The sequence below is a fragment of the Anoplopoma fimbria genome, chromosome 10 (assembly GCF_027596085.1).
Source record: "Anoplopoma fimbria isolate UVic2021 breed Golden Eagle Sablefish chromosome 10, Afim_UVic_2022, whole genome shotgun sequence".
In the NCBI taxonomy this organism is placed as follows: domain Eukaryota; kingdom Metazoa; phylum Chordata; class Actinopteri; order Perciformes; family Anoplopomatidae; genus Anoplopoma; species Anoplopoma fimbria.
In genome coordinates this window covers 22,827,940-22,849,390 of record NC_072458.1, presented here as the reverse complement: position 1 = coordinate 22,849,390, position 21,451 = coordinate 22,827,940, and the positions used below count along the sequence as shown (strand labels likewise).

The window sequence follows — 21,451 nt, the reverse complement described above, 5'->3', positions numbered from 1 at the left end:
ATATAATTCTGTTGCTTTCAAGTGGTGTTCCCAAATCTGAAAATTCAATTTTTGGCATCAAAAGGTTATTTTTCAAATCCCTTCTAAAAACATTCCACATGTGACCTGACAGGTTTTTGCATGATGCCTTTGGTGTGTAACCTACAGATTCAGAGGGACGCAACGTTAATTCGTAGTAACACAAACAATCTGTTGATGCAGCTGTTAGAAACAGCAACTCAAGTGTTCAGAGAAGTTAAATCACTGTTTTTGTCAATGGAGTCTGGTGGCTTTAAAGAGAGCAGAGAGTCATCGACAAGCAATTTCTGCGAGACAAAAATGACTGATGAGGGCGTGTATAAAGGTAATAAAGTAGTTAATGAACATAAGATATGAGTTACAGATAATTACAATTCCTCCTCGGCATAGTGGAGGCAGGTTTTAGGGTTTTTTCTGGTTACGCTCCTTGTGTTCTTGTTTTATTCATGTTTTTTTTAGTTTGTACATCCTCTGGCGTTTCGGAGAATAATGCAACAAACAGCGAGTTGAGCATAAACACCTTTGTGCCACAGGCGAAATAAACAAAGCTTCAGAAAGGGCAGCAAGGGAAAGGGGTGAAATATTCTTAACGTGGCATACTCTAACTTATATTGATTAGTTTTCAATTAGTACATTGTACTTATAAAAGTACAAGAACATAGTTTTGCTTCTGTGCATCAGGGGAAACGATGCAATACAACGCAGATAGAGTCGACCTTTAATGCTGTACACAGTCAGGGAATAAACTGCTGCTGCAAAACTTCTGCTAATGCATTTCAATAACTTGAAATACACAAACCGCCGGTGTGTATTTCATAACAAATTCAGAAGCAGGTCTTCTTAAAAATCTGAAAAATCCTCACCAGAAATTTTAAAAGTTCCTGCAGAGAGACTTTCCCAACTTTGTGAAGAAATCTAGACTTTCTAAGTACGTGAATCAGTAACACACTAACACACACACACACACACACAGACACACAGACACACAGACACACACACACACACACACACACACACACACACACACACACACACACACACACACACACCTCTTCACTGTCCCCTCCGTCAGTGGGCGTCCAGGAGAGTCGGTACAGAACCACGTCAGAGGCCGGGTGTTGCCATGACACCCTGAAGCTGTCGGTGGAGACGTCACTGCTCTTCGGGTCTAGCGGGTCGGGGACGGTCTCTACACACACAAACACAAGCTTATTGTCATGGTAACAAATAATACATAATAAACTGGACAGCTTATGTTGTCACCTGGCATACCTGATTGAATTCAATCAAATACTAGGAATTTAAAATTTGTTTTTTGGTCCTAAAATGTTACATGATAAGAATTTTGGTGTACTAGAAATATTGATATTTGTTACTTCTTCACTTCTTATACACTTTGTTTTTTTACTTATTTTTTGATGTATTTTACTTTCTATCTATTTTAGTTTATTTAATGAAACAAGAATTTCCCTCAGGTTTAATACAGTTCTATCGTATCTTATCTTCATCTCATCTTATCTTATCTTACCTCATCTCATCATATCTTGTCTTATTTCATCTAATTTTATCACACTTTGTCTCATCTCATCTTATCTTATCTTATCTCACTTTATCTTATCTTACCTCATCTCATCTCATCATATCTTATCTTATCTCATCTTATCTCATCTTATCTCACTTTATCTTACCTCATCACATCATATCTTATCTTATCTCATCTCATCTTATCTCATCTCATCTTATCTCATCTTTTATCTTATCTTACCTCATCTCATCTCATCATATCTTATCTTATCTCATCTTATCTCATCTTATCTCATCTTATCTCATCTTATCTTACCTCATCTTACATCATCACATCTTATCTTATCTTATCTCATCTTATCTTACTTGTGGTGAAGCTGTCAGTGGCGGCCTCAGCTTGTCCCTCATCGTAGATGGCGAAGACACCAACTGTGTACTCCGTCAGCGAGGTCAGGTTCCTTAGCAACCAGGTCGTCACACGGCCAACATCCACCTGTAGAGACGGGACCAATGAGAGTTTAGCTCGGTGTGTTTTGTCGGTTAGTTCCTGAGCTCTGACGTCAGCGATGAGCCTCTCACCTCGTTGGTCTGGACTCCGTTGGTCTTGACGTACATGATGCGGTAGCTCTTGGCCTTCCTGGAGGCGGAGTCCCACGTGAGCCGGGAGGAGCTGTGGTCCACGTCGGAGAAACGCAGGTTCCCCGCCGGAGTCAGCCGCACTGAGGTGGGAGGAGATGAGGCAGAGAGCAAAGGTTAGGACATAAAGTCAACTTCAATCTCTAATCTATGCTCACCGATTGGTTTCTGGACGTTTTGAAGCCTCTAATTTGCTGTTTTAGCCGTCGCCATCTTGGATTTTTGCAACCAGTGAACAGAAGTGACCACATTTGGACTGTTGAGTGACGTAGAGACGCCGTATACATCTCTGGTGTCGACCTGTCAATCAGTGTGTAGCCCCGCCCTAAAGCATCCCCTGCTTTATGGTCTGTTTGACTCTAAATGGAGCATCATTTACTAAATGAACATCATGCTGTATTGAAGAAGACTTGAAACTAGAGATTGAGACCATAAACTCATGTTTACAATGTTTACTGAGGGAATAAATCAAGAGAGAAGTAGAGTCATTTTCTCATAGACTTCTATACAACCAGAGGAGTCGCCCCCTGCTGGACAGCAGAGAGAATGCAGCTTTAAGACACTTCACTGTTCATAGCACAAGAACAACTGGGAGAAAGATTTATCAAAACATTTAGAAAAAGCTTCCTTTTACTATTCACCATTGTTTGTGAGCAAATAGACAGAAATGTTTTCATTAAAATTAAGCAAAACAAACTTTACGACCTCAGACATTATTATTTCATTTAACTAGCACCTCAGTCTCCAGCGATTTGTTATCGTTTATCATATCAGAAACAAGGCTGCCTCAGAGCTGCTGTTATAAAGGGTCAAAGGATAGTTGTGTTTGGATTTAGTAAGTGGTTTCACACACGAACCAGGGTTATTGGACTCCACTATTTTAATGGTAAAGTGAGCAGACCCTCACTACATCACTCAGCCTCCCTCCGGCTCTCCCTCTACTTCCTCTCTCTCCCCTGGAGGTTCTGCAAAGGTCTGAAACAACCTTTTTAATTCAGTCAGGGAATCAGATTTTACTCCCAGAAACTTTAGAATTACCGGCCTGTTTTCTTTCCTTTTTTTAAAAATCCTGATTGTACCTGGCATTGCCTCACCTCAATTATACGGAGGGTCAGAATAAAGACAAAGCTGCAGAGGGAAAGGGAGGAAGGGAGGGAGGGAGCGAGTGACTCAGCGTTTATTGTAGGTCACACCAGGGTCAGCACAGGAATGAGGAGGCTGGGAAATTAAAAAGTTTAGAGATAGGCTAGTCTCTAAAGTTTCCAAATGTGTGTGTCCATATAGAAACATCCACTACTTTAAACGGCTCATTCATAATGATCGGGTCTGCAGATCATTTCTGAATGTCAGAATTCTATAAATTGATTAGTAAACTATTTCAATGTGCAATCAGAAGATTTGCATTTTTTGTGATAACGCTCCTGACACGGGAAATCTATTTTACCTTAGCGGCAACCTCCAGGTCTGAAAAGTGAAACCGACGCTTCATGTCTTAAAGCTGCATTCTCTCTCCTGTCCACCAGGGGGCGACTCCTCTGGTTGTATAGAAGTCTATGAGAAAATGACTCTACTTCTCTCTTGATTTGTTCCCTCAGTAAACATTGTAAACATGAGTTTATTGTTGTGTTTTCGGTTATAATGACCTTCCCGTGTCAAGTCTGGTTGTGGAAAACCAAGATGGCGACGGCAAAAATACCGAATTCAAGGATTCATAACAGCAGTTCACAAACCAATGATTGACGTCACAGTGACCACAGCAAGTCCACCTCTTATATAAAGCGTGTGGTTGTTTGGGGAAAACTCCAGACAAACAGTCTTTAGTTCATATGAGAAAATGTCTCACGTTAAAATAATGAATACATCGAAACAAAACCAACGAACAGGAACACGACGTCAGACTGAATAACGGCCTGAAAATGAACAGATTCTGCATATTGTGCTCTTTAGCCCCAAATCCACAAAGTAAAAACAGCTCTTAGTCATCACAACAATAATGAAGTCTGATTGAGCACAAAGAGCCTTTAACTTAAATCTCCATCCAGCTGCTTTTCTTTATCATTTTTTAGTTCTTTTATCAAGTTCCTTTTCATGCAGCTGCGGTGGCCTCTTTTCACCGCGGCCATCATTAAAGCTCGTTTTGTTCCGACACAGACAGAAACAACCGATAAATAAACCGGATGAAATGAGGGTCGAGGAGAGATGGAGTCTGAATGAATTATGAACAAACACGAAGGAGTGGAAAAGCACATTAAAGCTCGTCTCCCGCATGTCCAGATGCATCAGGAAACACAAAAAAAATATATATATATATATATATATATATATATATATCACCACCGACTGATGATCAGTGCAGCTCAGAAAACCATGAATATAAACTAAAACATGAAAACATCTTCACTGCACGCATAATCACTGCAAAAACAGATTTGATTGTGAGAGGGAATTCAATTAAATACATGCTGAACATAATGGATAACTTAATGTATGCAGAAACCATGGATGAAGTTCTGCTTGCATGGATGGAGGGAATTAAAAGTAATTCTAGAGAGACCTCAACCCCCTCAAAAACAACCACCGTGTCCCTCTAACAGCCGCCGGCGTCCTCTTCTGACCCGCCTTCAAAGCCCTGAACGCATCATAAAGACACAAACCAGCGCCGACTTGAAGCTTAAAGCCGCAGACCTTAAAGAGGACTTCATAAAGCGTTAATTAGAGGGCATGGTGGGGAACCGGGAGGCTTCAAACTCTTAAAAAAGTGAAAGTGAGGTGCAGAAAATAGCACGTCGGGGGGGGAAGCTGGAGGCCGGCGCCGGTTGCAAGGTTTGTTTGGGGGCAGAAAAAAACGTAAGGGGGCGAGATCTGAACGCCACGTAACTGCAAGCAAATGAAAACGTTACTGCAGCGGATTATTTGACAGTTTCAAGAAGTCTGAGAGGAATGTAGCTGCTGCAGTGTTTGCTTCCTCTTCCACGCTTGTTCATTGAGTTCAATGACACTCAAGATCTCTGGAAGCTGTCGAAACTTCACATAAAGCGTCTAAAAACAACAACAGGGACTTTTTGGAGATGTGTGGTTTCCGTCCCGCAGAGCGTCAGAGAGCTGTGTGTCGATCTGAAATATGTGCAGAGTGTCGAGTTCAGAGGGTCGTTAAGTCTCCCGGGGATTTAATGAAATTGGATTTCATAAACAGTTAGTGAAAGTCGTTGACGGTTTCACAGTGATATTCATATTTACTGTATGAGGGAGAGTGTGTGTGACGTTGTACTTCTATCTTTGTGAGGACCAATTTGACTTTTAGATGTTGACGTTGAAAACATTTTCTGCTTCAGAGGAATGTTTAGACTTGGTTTCGGGTTAAAGGGCAGAGTTAGGTTGAGGTTAAGTCCAGTATAGAGGTACAGGTGTTTGTGTACATCTTTATAATGGGGAGCAGTCTGAGTTTTATACATTATCAGCTTTCATACATACATTATGATATCAAATTCAAGGACTTTCAAATACTTTTCAAGCACTATTTCTATATTTTCAAGAACTTTGTAAGGAAACATTAAAAGGGACAATGGCGACAGGCGTCTCCTCTTTTAAATGGATGTCATTTTTGGCACCCAAACAGGGAAGCGTCAGCAAAGAAATTAAATAAAAGATGAGTCTGAACAATTTATTCATAACGACTTGATGAACCAGACTTTGGCTTCAATTTAAGACAGCGTAATGTGGTTACTTTGAATTTCAAGGTCGATTTTAAGCACTTTGTTAAAGCTACTACAAGGAACTTTCATTTTGTGTTGATTCTGGCGGTCCCTGTGGACAAAAGTGGTACTGCATCTGAGCACCAGGGTCCCTTTAGAAAACCTCATATATAACTGCAGCAGTCAGAACCAGTAGTTCCTACTGCTATAATATGTTATTGATGGAATTCAGTTATTGATCGTCGCTGGTGTGTGTGTGTGTGTGTGTGTGTGTGTGTGTGTGTGTGTGTGTGTGTGTGTGTGTGTGTGTGTGTGTGTGTGTGTCAGACTCACGTGTGGTCTGCTGGCTGGTCATGGGGTCGCTGGCCTCCTCTCCGTACATGGCGTAAACCGTCACCGTGTACTCTGTGGCCGGAGTCAATCCTTCTAGCTCCACCTCGTTCACCGAGTCCTCCACCTTCACCTGCACACACACACACACACACACACACACACACACACACACACACACACACACACACACACACACACACACACACAGACACACACACACACACACAGCATTAAGGTATGCACCTTCAGCAGAGAGAGGATGCTGTCGTTATCTCATCTCGTCTCGTCTCTCATCCATCTGTCATATCGTCTACGTCTCCACATATCTGCTCTCCCATCATCCCTCCATCAATAAACAGTCCCGTCCCGACACGCAGGAATCAAGCTGTGATTACATCAGATGGTTTTTTGAATGTGTCTGTGGATTCTTCCTCCTAATAACAGCAGGTGGGACCCTCAAAACTATGTGCCTCTATCTGAGCTATATAGGAACATATAGGTATCTGTATATAGGTAGAAACAGAATGTAGTAGATGGTGAAACTGCAGGAGTCTGGAGAGACTCAACCCACTCAATCACTCAATAACTCTGTTTTTAAATAAAGATTAAAATAAGGTTCATTCAGTTTAGCTTCTCTACTTAAGTGACAAACGTTTCTCTTTCTGTTTCAGAGTTCATCTTTATGATTAAGATGTAAAACTGATTTCTAATCAGGCAGCAACCTCCGGTTCTAACAAGTGAAGCCGATATGGAAGTGTCTTAAAGCTGCATTCTCTCTGCTGTCCATCAGGGGGCGACTCCTCTGGTTGTATAGAAGTCTATGAGAAAATGACTCTACTTCTCTCTTGATTTATTCCCTCAGTAAACATCCACCACATCCATCTCACTTGTATTTGTGTGTTTGTATCTGGACATGACAGAAGGCATGACAGCCTCAAACCAGCATGCTGCTGCCTCACGCTGCTTCATTTATGTGAAAGACGATCTGTTTGATGAACAAACATCCACAGTACAACAAACTGGAACCAAATTAGATGTAAATAAACTCCAATGAAAGGAGAGCCTGCTGTTGTGCGACACAGTTACTCTGAATGTCTTTATTCCAGCAGCATATTTTCAGTCAGCACCCAGAGCTCTGTCTACAAATCTGCATCAGTTGTGAAGTATGACTCCTAAGCTTTGGCAGTACATCTGATGTATCTTGCGCTCCAAAAGGATAACGGTTTATTCATGGAATGAGCAGACAAGATGAGCAGATGGACAAACATTTGTTAATGCCTCCGTTCTGCCAGATTTGTGTGTTTGTGTGTTTGGCAGAAGGTGAAAGATGGTGAAGTTCTGGGTTTGTGGCCATTGTGTGTTAGCAGCTGTATTATAGTGGAGTTCATCGTCCAGCTGAAAACACACAAACAACATCTGATCTGGAAACAGAACCTTTTGTTTGTGGACTGATGTTTTGAAGCCTCGGGTTCTGAGATTTCATCATCATCATTTTTTGCAGCCAGTGAATATATATTTATATGTACATGTATTGGGAACATGGAGGAGTGAGGTAGAGACGCCGTATACGTCTCTGGTGTCGACCTGTCAATCAGTGTGTAGCCCCGCCCTAAAGCATCCCCTGCTTTATGGTCTGTTTGACTCTAAATGGAGCATCATTTACTAAATGAACATCATGCTGTATTGAAGAAGACTTGAAACTAGAGATTGAGACCATAAACTCATGTTTACAATGTTTACTGAGGGAATAAATCAAGAGAGAAGTAGAGTCATTTTCTCATAGACTTCTATACAACCAGAGGAGTCGCCCCCTGATGGACACTAGAGAGAATGCAGCTTTAAGACACTTCAGCATTGGCTTCATTCTTCAGACTTTGAGTGGTAACCATCTAACAGAGAGAGAATGATATATTAATGCTCTGAAATTTGAATTTAGCCTTTAATAATACGTACTATCAAAATGTCCTCTGAGAGAAAGGTCAGGAGTTAATTTAGCTTTCTATACCTTTGATTCTTTGTAAGAAAAGGATGAACTTTTTGAAAAGCTACAGCTGTTTCTAAAATGACAAGAAGATCTCTGAATCCTCGTCTCTTTTGTTCTTTTGTTGGCAGGAGAAAAGTCCGTTTTTTGGGGATACAAGCCTTCAAAACAAAACCAAATATCCCCGTTGCTGTTCACATGTCTCACTTTTGTGTTGAAGCCCACTTCCCTCTGGATTCTGGCCCAGACCGGCCCACCCACATGGCCACCGGAGCCTCGGAGCCACGCTCATCCTCGCCGCTGGAACGCATCCATCCTGGTTCTGAATTGAATTGTTTTTTTATTGTTCTGTGCTCCAGAGGGGAATGTGGCGACTGTCGTTGTGAGCTCTGATGGCAAAGAGATGCAGACGACCGGCTGTGCCCTTCACTCCTTCACTCCTCTTCCTCATCGGTCTCATCTTCACTGCTGATTTAACTTTGAAGGATCTGCATGTTTTCATCTTTGATTCCCAGCTTGCTTTTGGTGTTTTCTTACCTGTTGTTGCTCGGCCTCATATATTCAGTTTTCCTTCCTTTGATCTTCAACACTAGCTGAAAGCTTTTCTTTATGTTTCGCCCTCTGATTGGTCATTTAACAGTTTTTTCAAACTCGTAGTTTAGCTCTGAGCAGAGCCTGTTTTTTTGTAAAGGAAACTTTACGAGAGTTTGTTCTGCTGTTTACTTCACTGGCGACAATTTCCCATTTTTATTCTTTGAAAAATCTGATCAGGAACACAAGATGAATTTCTAACCAATTTGACTTCCTTTTTATTTTGCCTCTCTCTATTTTTCTCTCTCTATCCTCCTATCCCATCTCATCTTCCTCACTGATCATTATAAAGGGTATAAAGGATGCTACGCTCCATATCCTGAATGCAAAGGGAAATAACAGAAACACCATATCAAAGCCGACTTTTACTTTGAAGCGACTCAGATACAAATTACAAAGGCGTCTATGCAGGTCGGCTTTATTGAGTTGAATTAGAAGTCTGTCTGCTCTGACTGTCACTGACTCTAATTAAGTCGTTTCAAAGGAGCTTCAGGTGTTTGACAGACTTCCTATAAGGCTCAACCGTCGGGCCAAAGACAAAGAAAAGGATACGAGTAAAGCCAGGAGTCTACTCTAACCAAAGCTCCCGTTAATCAAACGTCTCAGACCTCAATCCCGTTTGATCGTTGAACTGTGACCACTCATCCAGAGGACTCCTTCTGTGAGGTTGTCTTCGAAACCAAATGCTTTTTTGCATCAAATACCCCAAAAATTCAGTATTTGATTTGTGAGAATGTTCAGAATTGTTGTTCATTGTTCACGCTTAGGAAGGACTATTTATTAATCAGCCCACGAATGGTGCCTTTATATTTTTGCTCTTCTACGGATATTTCTTAAACAGTAAATTACTTCTAGAGTCATTTCCATTCATATCACCACTCTTCCTCCATATCAAACATGAAGCAGTTGAACCAGTGATACTCATCTAGGGGGCCAGGTGGCCCACCGACCATTTTCTAATTCACAATGTGAATTTTATTTGTAATTTTAATCTTTAAATAAGGAGCCAGAGTGCATTAAAAAGTATGAAAATGGACTTAAAGAGCTTGTTTATCAAACAGTGTAAAAGTAATTTAAGCGTGTCATGCTATCTGATCTGTGGTTTACTCTATTGTTGCACTTGTAGCTCCTTTGTAGTGTTATAACATCACACAACATGAACACATCACAATACATTATAATTCAAATTGGTTAATCTGTGATTGATTGATATCTGTGAACAGTTTTTGGTGTTTTTGGCGTTTTTGAAGCCTTGGTTTCGCCGTTTTGCCCGTCGTCATCTTGGCTTTTTGCAACCAGAGATCAGAAGCGTGAAGTAGAGATGTAAGTCTTCTTTACATTTGAAGTGGAGTACTTCTCAGCTGACAGGCACAATTAACGTTTCACTGTGATGTTCCTTCACTGGCTTGCTTATTTGAAAAACGACATCAAATGTTTTAAGTGTTCCCATTATTTACTCCTAAAATCCTGTAGCTCTAACACACACACACACACACACACACACACACACACACACACACACACACACACACACACACACACACACACACACACACACACAGTCCTCACCTCCTTCTCGTCCGCGGGGTCTCCCTCCGTCAGCGGGGCGTACAGGATCATGTACCCAGAAGCCCCGGCGGCCGTCTCCCAGCGGACCCTCATGGTGCTGTGAGAGATATCGAACAGCTCCAGGTCGTTGACCATCGGCAGAGCCACTGCAGGACGCAAACACACAAGACCAACTGTGAGAACTCTTTAAAACAGGAAAAAAAAAACATCTAGATATAAAAAAGAAACTGATAACATCACAAAATTACTTTTTTAGACGTTGAATTTGAAAAACCAATAAAGCCTCTCAGACTTTATTTAAGACTTTCCATTCAATATGTTCAAATGAAATCTAAATGTCAAGGAAGGTTTGACCAATATATTTGATTAAATCCAGTATATTTCAGCCAGTCAGAGTCATCTCATAGCAGGAGGGGAAAAAGGCAAAATCTACCATTAAATGTTATTCATTGCTCTGTTCTGATTTTAATGAATTCACTTTGCTTTAAACTTTGTGTGCTATTAAATTTGTCATTTAGAATATTAAAAAATAATCCAAAAACCCAATTTTCTTCTCCTGTTTTATATCCTCTATTTTCTTTGAGGCCAAACACAGAAAGCACCAAACCCCCCTTAAACCAGTATCATTATTTAGCGTCACGTTTCATGTGTTGCCATAGAAACAGTCCGGCTGAAGCAGCAGAGGAAGCTAACGGCAGCCGCCAAAACCCATTAACTTTGTTTCAAGGTCGACTCGCAGCTTAGCATTCATCCTCCACCCACGGGGGGGAATTCCCCGTCATTCATCAGCGGGCGACGGGCGGAGGATCCCGGTTCAGTGTTTCAGACCCCATGACTAAAAAAAAAATCCAGAATTAGAGCTCACTGCAGGCGTCCTGTCAGAGAGGAGGATCAGGGCTCGGATGCATAATGCAGCACCTGTGCAGCTTTGTGGCCCAAATTCAGAGGCTGCTGTCGGAGAGCGACACACATCTGCTGGTCGATCTGTTTTTCTAACAGAGATGCTAAAGCTTCAGCTGAGAGTCCAGCTTATATGAAGTGTTAACATTAAGGATCTGCTGAGGATACACTGCCATTCATACTTTACTTTAGTCATTTTGTGTATTTGCTGCAGCTTTAACAGTCTGACAGCTTAATATGTTTGAATATACTGAGAATGAAAACATTCTACTCAACAGCAGCAGAAAAAAGACCAGCATGCACTGCAGCATATTAGCAGGTTAGAGAAGGAACTCCAGGAAATCCTGCTCTTTAGGGATTTAGGAAACTAAATCTTTTTCCCTCTCCTTTAGTGTGTTGTATATATTTGACATGTAAAAGGTCCGTAGAGTGTAAAACCTGAAGTCCACGCCTAAAAGGAGTTACCCTCCCCCTCAGAAGCTCTTGAGCTCCTGAAACGGCTCCATTGAATTCTCTCCTTCACTTCTGTAACTTTATGAGGTCACAATGTAACTTTATAAGGTCATAATGTAATTGAATGAGGTCACAATGTAACTTAATGAGGTCACAATGTAACTTTATGAGGTCACAATGTTACAGAAGTGACGTAAAACTCCTTCCGGCTAGTTTGGCCCTCAAACAACAGCTAAAGCTCCGGAGGAAGAGTTTTTTGAAATGTGAAACGTTGCCCAATCACAACAGAGCGGACTAGCTGACCAATCAGAGCCGACTTTGCTTTCTGGAGGGAGGAGCAAGCGCTACAACGGAGCGTTTCAGAGAGAGGGTGAGAAGAGGTGCTGCAGGACAGAATGATGAGAATAACAAGGAGGATTATGAGCATTAACGCATGTAAACATGTTGTAACTGTAACTGTCATAATAGGGCTTTAAGTGCGTAGGTTATAAGAGACTGAGGGGTTGAAAAAGGACACTTGGAACCAAATCCTCACACTTCCCTTGTGTCCTCACTGGGTTCTTGTTCAAGTTTAAACTCACGTGTGGTGGTGCTTCCTCTCAGGGCCTCGCTGGCGGAGCTGCGGTAGACGGCGAACACGGCCACCTGGTACTCCGTCAGAGAGTTGAGGTAGTTGAGCTCCACGCTGTTCTCCGTCCCCTGGACCACCTGATAGAGAGAGTCTCATTCAGTCATCAGCTCAGGTTTCTACGACAAACAAAAACTAACAAGTACATTTGTTTGTCCTGTTTACTGTTTACTGCTCCAGGAAATAAAACTCTGATTCTGTTATTATTTCAAGAAGACGATAATTAGCTCTGATGTCATGCTCTTAAGTCACTTTGGAACAGTCAAAAAGCATAAAGAAAAAAATCCCAAAAATCTTCTGTCTATTAGGAAACCTCTCATTGCAAGGTTGAAAAAAAGAAAGCGCCACATGTTGCTGTAGGCGCTCAGCTCGTCTCCAAAGAGATTTAAATTGAGTGGAACTAGATCAGATCAGCTTTGATGAAACCTCCGTCTACCTTGTGGGGGGAAACTGGGCCGTTCCAGCTGCAAGTTGTAATAAACATCAAAGAGAAGCTGGATAAAAAGTGAGGAAGGGAACGGCATGAACATAAATATATCAGCTCGGATAATTACGGCACGGCGTGAATGTGTAGTTAGTAGCAGGGCGTCACATGGAAGATACAAAACACCCACAGCTGCCTCTTTATGAGGTCACACTAATGCAGTCTAATACATCTGTCCTGTTATGAATATTAAACTGTATGATCATGTGGAGGATGTAGTTTGTTGTGCTGTTCCATTGCATTGTTTCTCTTAATTAGCCTACACTCATTGATATAATATGGGCTGGAAATCATTATAGAAACACCTGCAGCATCTGCTTTTGGCCTATTTTTTTTACATTATTTTAATTTTCCTATTCTGTAGTAAAGGTGTTCAGGTGTTTGATGACCTGTTTTAGATATTTTGCAGGATTCTGCAGAAATGTTGCAGTAAACGATGCAAAATCGCTTCTAGAAATGTCATTCAACCTGCAGGATTGACCCTTAAAAGATTAATCTGAGCAGCTTTAATTAAAACGCTGTCTCAGCCTTTTGTTTCCCCTCTGCTGGGAAATCAGGAGGAAAGTCACAACAATTAAGTCAGGAAACCCCATCTCGTCATTGATGAGGAGCCAGAGAAACAGTTTAATCAATTGAATTAACACAATTGTATGATACAACTACAATTAAAGCTTGTTGAGTTGTGTTCCTTATCACAGAAAAACTATAAAACAAGAAAAAGGAAATAAGTATGAGGTTCACAGCTGGAAGAACAGATGTTGACCGCAACAAATATGTGATTCATGATTAATACATCAGTAATAATCCGGGCTACCTTTTCGTCCGGCTGTCCTCCGCTGGCCGGGTAGTAGACCACGCGGTATTTCTCCACCTGGCCCGGCGCGTGCGTCCACGAAACCCGGAAACTGCGAGGCGTGAGGTCAGAGGTCACCAGGTCGCGTGGCGGAGCCACAGAGGCGGGCGGGGGCTGGTTCTCCTCCACCTGAAGGAGCAGAGGAGGAGAAAGGAAAGGTGAATTTAGCAGTTTGTCTTTGCTAAGCTTCTTATTCTTATGTCTATTTATTTATTTTATAAAAAAAGAAGGAGGCTCCTCCTTCATCTCATTCCTCAAATCCACACCTCCAAGTATTTGTGATGGATAACTATCTTCCTGTCTCACGACCTAAACTTCAAGTAACTTCAAAACTTGTTTTGCTGAATCGTACAAATGAGAAACTGTAACTTTACCTGCAACATAAGCAGCATGTGTGAATATATATTCACGTATATACAAAGCAGAGGCCATGTCCTGACAAAGAGGAGACTCCTTCATATTAGATGGGGACCTGGTTTTTATTGCTTTGGGATTTCCTGTCGTCATAATTTCAACCAACGGCTTCAACAATTAGTTTGTTGAATTCATTTTTTGAGGGACCATGAGCAGGCTGATTTCCCTGAGCAGGTGAAAGGAGACATCATGTCCACGACAAACGGACCAGAATTATAAACTCCTGACCTCTGGCGGCTTTGTGCGATTTGCTGATAGTTTAGTGAACAAAGTGATCAATGATCTGACGCCTTCACCATTAAAACAGTTCATAGAGGTGTCACATGATACAGCACAGATCTAAAATGTTGTGGAAACGTGTGGTTTCTGTTGTGCTGCCCTTGTATTGTTCCTGATGTTATTTTATATGTTATTCTCTGTTTCCTGTTTACAGGAACTACAGATGTAAATTAGCTAATAGCTAACTCTGGTACGGCTCAAAAGCTGTTTGCTGTTCTCTGTCAAATAAAAAAAAACAATAAAAAATGTTAAAATGTTAAAAAAAAAATTTAAAAATTTAAAAATTTAAAGATTTTACATTTTCAATTTTACAAATTTGAAAATTTAAAGATTATAAATAAATAATGATAAAATTAAAACATTAAAACATATAAACATTAAAACATTAAACATTTTAAATAAAAAAAAATAAATAATAAATAATAAATAATAAATAAATATATACAAAATTATAATAATTCATATATAATTAACAAATATATCAATAAATAAATAACACTACTGTCTGTGGTGTCGTGTGACTCGGCTATAACGAGTTGTCGCTCCAACCTTTGATCTGCTTGTCGAGCTGCTCCACTCGGTCACAGATGGTCTTAGTCAGACCTTCAACGATGTCGCTCATCACGCTGAAGTCCGCCACGTTGTAGACGTGAGTGTCCTCTGGAGGAGAGGCGATGGCCTTCAGCTCGTTCTCATCAGCGTTTTTCACCCCTGGGGGAAAGGGGAGGGGGGAGAGAGAGAGAGAGAGAGAGAGAGAGAGAGAGAGATCATGAAGTGGTTACATGAAAGGTGTTTGAAGTTTTTCATGATGCAAGAAGTCGAGGATGGAAACTGTGAAAAAAAATGTATCCTGCCAACTTTTCCACAGACTTTTTAACTTTAACCTTTTACCTGTTCCACAGATGAAACTTTTCTTTAAGGAACTGATTAATATTATCCTGGCTGACCTTTTTCATTCACATGTTTTTGGGTCCAAAAAACTGGAGGAACTTTCATTCAGACTTTACCATTTGCTTCTCAAGGCTTCTGTTCATTTTAGTTTGTTTCAGTTTCAATATGAAAGTAAACTTGAGGAGATTGAGAGGTTCAGTCTGTCATTTCCAAAATATAGATATTTCTATTTCTATCACTGGTCTTTGGCTTCTTTTGGCAGTTTAGCATTTTCTCTTTATTATTGACGTCCTGTCAGCGACTACGTTTACATGCACACTCATATTCCTCCATTATTCCAAATATGACAATTTATGTAAACAATATGTTCTGTTTGGATATTCTGAAAAAGGTTTTATCACAAGAGGCTCCTGATGTTTCACTCTTACCTTTTTTTACGTGAAAAACGACAAGCTAGTGGAAGGTTCATTTTCATAAGCCATGTAAACAGCTTATTAGGAATATTGGCTTTTCGTAATAAGGGCAGAAACCAGAATATTTGCTGCATGTAAACGTAGTCAAAGTCAATCCAGAGTGTTTGTCTTATTTCGGAGCGTACCGATGGCGAACAGTTCAATCCCAGCGTCCCTCAGGCTCCGTGCAGGAGGTATGACATCATCCTGGGACTTCCCGTCAGTGATGAGGATTCCTATCTTGGGAACACCGGGCCGGGACCCAGACTCGGGTTTGAAGCTGTTCTCCAGGATGAAGGTGAGAGCCAGACCTGGACGGACACAAAGAAAAGGGACACAGACACTATTACCATGACATACATCCCAACACATTGTGAAAAGAGGCAGTCATGACTTTGAATATTTGCCAAAATAATGAAGGATATCGAACACTTTGGCTTTTAGAGTTCGGGGAGAATCGTCATCATAACAGGTGAGAAAGCTTTGGCAAAACAAAGCTAAAGAAATAAGAGACCTTCCACAAAAAAAGCTAATTGAAAAGACTTGATTTACTCGGTGATTGCTTATTTTAAAGTTTTAAATGTGTGTTGTTGCCTTCAGCAGGTTTTTAGTGAGCAGCAAAAGAGGTGAAAGTACGTGACACATCATCTGTGTGAAAACAAACAACTAAAATAAAGATAAAGCAGCTTTAAGATGAAAATCCATTATCTCCAATAATCAGAATATATCAGAAACAAATATCCCACAGCAAAGTTAAATTACCAAAATCATGACAAAAGATAAATGCACAATAGAAGTAAGCCATAAAGTAACATGCAGTGTGTTTAACATATTTTTCATCAATCCCATGCAGTAACCTGGACAGCAAGATGTTTTTTTTTGTCATATTTTGACCAGATTTGTTGGAAGTGACATTAACTGTCAAAATGACTGTCATCAGAACATTAGAGGCCCTACTTAAAGGACACATAAGTTAATGGATGTCAGTAGGATTGCACTTAGACTCAAGGATTTAATGAATACGACGGGTTTTAAGTGTCATTAATAGCTCCACGAGAGTTTAGTCTATGGAGAGTGATTCTCCACTCATCTGGTTTCCTCTGTACTCATCAGGAGCCAAATGTACGGAAGCTCTGAGACAAAAGGGAGACAAAAATATTCTTGTGATCCATTTTCTAATCTAAATTTGTTATATTGTGTGTTAGTTAGTTGTTTAACATTACTGTCACGTCTTCATAAATCGGTGCAAATGTCCACATTTAGTCCCATTTAGAAAATGAATTCTCTTGTGGAGTAAAATAGCTTATGATCCTGTCGAAAAAAAAAAAAGAAATCACCTGCCAAAATGTTTTTTCCCCTCTATGGAAACAGTTTAAAAGTTTAACCTTGGGAAAAGAAAATTCCAACTGTTTCACAGACGAAAAATAATTAAGGGTCTAAAAAACTATTTTGAAAAATGACGTTCACAACAGCACAAAATAATAGTTTCACTAAAACAAGCTGAATGTTGGCTGATGAACGCTCACTCACTCTGACTATGGAATACAGCAGACATTGCCACAATATATATACTGAAAAATAAACCCATAACATTGTAACATAAAACTGTATTGATAAAGTCGGTTTTTATGGTGATTTAGGTGAACCAAACCAAAACAGCAAGAACGCTCCTATCATATTAATAATACGTTTACTCTCATACTTCTTGAATATCAATGAAGCTGCTGTTGGTGTTCACATTCATTTGAACCCCACTGACCTTCTGACTGACAGTCTGCTCTTATCAGCCGAGCCACACAAACATTTTAACACCGAGCTGAAACGAACTGAATCTAATAAGCTGAGGCAGAAGACTGGCTTCGGTCCAAGAGTTATCTGTTTACTGTTAAGAGTATAGAAAGACTGGAGGGAAGCTCGGGGGGGTTATGGGTTTGGCGGCTCGCTGTACCTGTCAGCGTGTTTCCTCCTTTGTACGGCAGGTTCTTCACCGCCGCCATCACGGACTCCTTTGGTGGTGTGAGCGTTGAGGTGCCACTCGATCCGAGGGTCTCCGCTGTACTGAGCCAGACCTGCACACAAAGTCAATAAACCATAGAAAATACTCTTAAGCTCTGTTTATATACCTTTTCCTAAAACTTCTATGCAAACTTTGGTATATCAGAAACAAATTAAAACAAAATTCTGCGGATTTACATTATGGTTAGTCAACAGATTTGCGTCCTGCTGAAGCTAAACAAGGTGAAATCAAACTCCTCCTCACCGATCCTGGTCTTGTCAATGTCCACGGAGAAGGCCCTGACCAGGTTCTCCAGGAACGTCCTGACCAGCCTGAAGTTGATGCGTCCGATGCTCCAGGAGCCGTCCACCAGGATGACGATGTCCGATATGGCCGGAGTCTTGCACATGAAGTCGTCCTCGGCTACAGACGAACAGACAGAAACACAAGAAATTAAATCACCATGTTGGCAGTTATAGTTTATGAACCAGATAAAAAATAATAAAAGGATGTAAAAGGTTCCCAGCCTACAGCGCTCACCCGATACGTCTGCGGTGGTAGAAGTAGGACAATTTGATGTGCAGCTTCGGTCCCAGAGTGTTACAAAGTGTTTCATTAATTCTAATTCAGTTCAACGCCGTATAATTAAACCCTGGAGGAGCTAGGTGCTTAGGTTTCAGCAGATGAAAAATAACAAACCCCCCTCTGTTGTTTGTCTCAACAGTTTAGCGGGTGATAAAACTGAGCAGACTCTAATGAGGCAACAGCAGTTCATTTACTAAAGCCAGTCCAGAGTGTTAGGGAAAAAAAGAATGGAATCGTTAATGGTGCTTTATTTTTTCATCCCAACAATCAGAAAAAAATTAAATGCTGCCAATATGCAGTTGAGCAAGGCACTTTAACTCCTGTCAGCAACATTGGAAGAGCAGGAAGCAGGGTGATGCTTTAAAATAATCTGATCCGTCATGTTTGAATGTGCTTTAAGGCAGAATATTAAATGTATTTGTTCTAATCAATCACTTAAATTCTCTTTGATCCACATTTTGGTCAAAAGCCAAAAACTTGGAAGAGTTGGGCGGGTGTCTTTCATTAGAAAGCATTCTTCTTCTTTTTTTTAAATCTAAATGTCATGACGTAGGTTAGTCACAATCAAATGTATGTCAGCATTGGCTTTCTAAGGTTCAGGTAATCATTTAAAACAGGAGATGACCCCAAAAACATGGTGATAAATGTCAATATGAACACCATCCTTGATGTTTCATCAGAATAGAGTCATTTGATTTAGTTTATCGCTCAAAAAACAAGTTTAATTGTGCAGTAAAAGAACAGGAAATTAAGAAAACATATAGATTTGTTTTATTGTTTAGAGAGTTGAAGATATCTCTCCAATAAAGTAAGACTAGATGGCGCTTCAGCTTGTTGAAACATTGAATAAAACTCAACAGTTATGTTTCCGGAAATCATGACCCGGTTAGTCATCAAACTACACCTGCCAACCGTATCACTACGCAGACAGAAGGGTGCATCTTCACTTGATACTGCTAGCTCACCTAGCATCGCTAAGCTAGCTGACGTTACAGCTCAGCCCAGGAGGACGACATTAACGTTCACATTTCTTAGTGTCACAAGCCTCTCGTCCACGAGTAAAACATTTTTTTTTTTTTAAATCATTTTTACAAGTCATCCTTTTTATCTTTGTCTTTCTGGAAATTTAATTCAAGTGTCTGCAGCCGGTCTTGGTTTGAGAGCCATCCTTTGTCCTACATATACATATGTCCTTATGAGGGAATTAGTTTTGTTGTGAAAAGTCTTTGGTCAAAGGTCAGATGGTTTTGAATTTCAATTTCTCTATAAAACTATGAAGCACAGGTTTTCTGACGTAAAAGAGAGTCAGACTGTTTGCCGACTTTGTGTGAGTGTCTGTCTCAATTGATCAATAATCTTCCATTCAATCAGTGTCTGTGCATTTCTTGGTAATAGCTTTATAGCGGTTTGACGGAGCTTCCATGAAAACATTACCACGTTCCTAAATGTAGGATCTGCCCTACGTAAGCTCATTTTATGTTATTTTTGTGCCATTGTTTTGCCTTTTATTTGATTAGACAGTTGATGGTATAGAGGCAGGAAGGAAATAAGCTGATGGTACCTTTTCTTGTTTTCCTTCCTACCTTGAGCAACAAAGCCAACACAAAAGCCAACAGAAGATTCTCAAATGTGAATGGGTGGTTTTTGTGAACGAAGCGAGGCGGTTTTGTGTGAGAGCCCTACATACCCAACAACTCTTCCTTGAATAAATAAAGCTTAAGAAAACTCACAGAACTACAGTCATGCAATCATAAAGTGTTGCTGATTATAAAAACAAAACCACTGATGGTTTAACTTCACGCTGGATAAGAAAAAAAACAGTTATCAGGGTTTTAACATCTTTAGGTAGAAGCAGCAGCGTCGGCCGCTGGGTACGCCTTCGGTATAAACTCGACACATACTTGGCTCGTTGCTGCCAACGTTCTCTACACGTGAGCCGACACTGTTTATCTGCAACCGCTGGCACTCGATTCTTTATCCTCCAGACGTATAAGAGAATGTTTGATTCAGGTCGCAGCACGTTGTAACATCTCAGGAGGTGGAGAGGGTTTCTGGCATTCTTCAGCATTCGTCATTTCATTCACCGTTGACAGGAACTGGGAAGTGTATCGCTGCATACAAGTCTCTGCAGTGTCGGAATTCAAACCTCCTCCTCGATCGAGCAGAGGAGCCTCGGTGCCGCTTTCCAACAACGACACAAACGACAATTACTTCTTTGAGCCTCTGAGCTTGGTGCTGATTATCAGTTGGTTGGTGTGCTGAGCGATATATATTGACATATTAGTTAATTCTTGGGTTGTAGCTGCACGTCGCCGTCAGCTAAATAACAAAAACAGTCAGCATGTTGGTGTGTCGTAGCATCCTGTGCAAAGAGCAGCAGTTTAAAGCAGTAAATGTGTCACTTTTGAGGACAGCTAGTGGAGATGTCTTTCTTTAGTTGGTCTGTACTGAGTTGGAATTTAGAGGAGAACACTATAAACAGTAGCTTTTGGTGGACGCATTTATCTTGGAGAGGACAAAGCAAAAATTAAAACCATAATAAATCAAAGTCAAGATCTTAACTTGCAGAAACCAGAACTCCTTTTGAAATGCTAGTTGTGATATAGGAGTAACCACATGATATTACTATTATAATCCAACCTTGTAATAGACTAGATGCAGCAGTTTAACTTTACTTTCCCTGATGTTTGAACTGATCCTGAGGAGATTTACAAACCTGATTATAAAGATGAAACATTCATATAGAAACTAACAAAATAAGCCAACATGCAAATCACACTATTATTGTCCTTTGAAGTACTTTCTCTGCCTTACAGGCCCACTGTTATTTGCAAGTGATCAGATACGATTTGTGTGACCTGACATCACCAACCTACTGGCGTGGGTTGCTGTGGTAACGATGTATGCCTTAGTAACTACGAAGCTACGCTGATGACACTGCTTTTTAACGTGGAAGCATTCATCCTTTATTATGTGTTGTCAAGAAAAACTCTTCCCTCCCAGCAGATACACTCAGCGACAGAGGAGGCTGGTATTTACTGTGAAGGGGAAGCAGCAGAGTAAAAGTGAAAGTGACAGCAGATCATTTTTTGCAGCATCTGTCCACTAACAGTTGTTCTCCTCAAAGTTGTCCTTCATAGCGCTCTGCTACTAGCTAAATTCTGGTCACCAC

General features: G+C 40.6%; 1 protein-coding gene across 1 annotated transcript in view; it reads right to left on the bottom strand.

Moving 5' to 3' along the window:
• The window catches only part of LOC129096972 (collagen alpha-1(XIV) chain-like), a 148,222-nt gene that overhangs the window by 80,979 nt on the left and 45,792 nt on the right, over positions 1–21,451 (bottom strand). Inside the window, 13 exon segments of the mRNA XM_054605647.1 lie at positions 1,068–1,207; positions 1,909–2,035; positions 2,122–2,261; positions 6,204–6,333; positions 10,345–10,490; positions 12,279–12,405; positions 13,624–13,777; positions 13,779–13,791; positions 14,905–15,066; positions 15,845–16,009; positions 17,647–17,707; positions 17,709–17,767; positions 17,959–18,117. Of these exon segments, the coding sequence (XP_054461622.1) occupies positions 1,068–1,207; positions 1,909–2,035; positions 2,122–2,261; positions 6,204–6,333; positions 10,345–10,490; positions 12,279–12,405; positions 13,624–13,777; positions 13,779–13,791; positions 14,905–15,066; positions 15,845–16,009; positions 17,647–17,707; positions 17,709–17,767; positions 17,959–18,117 (1,583 nt within the window).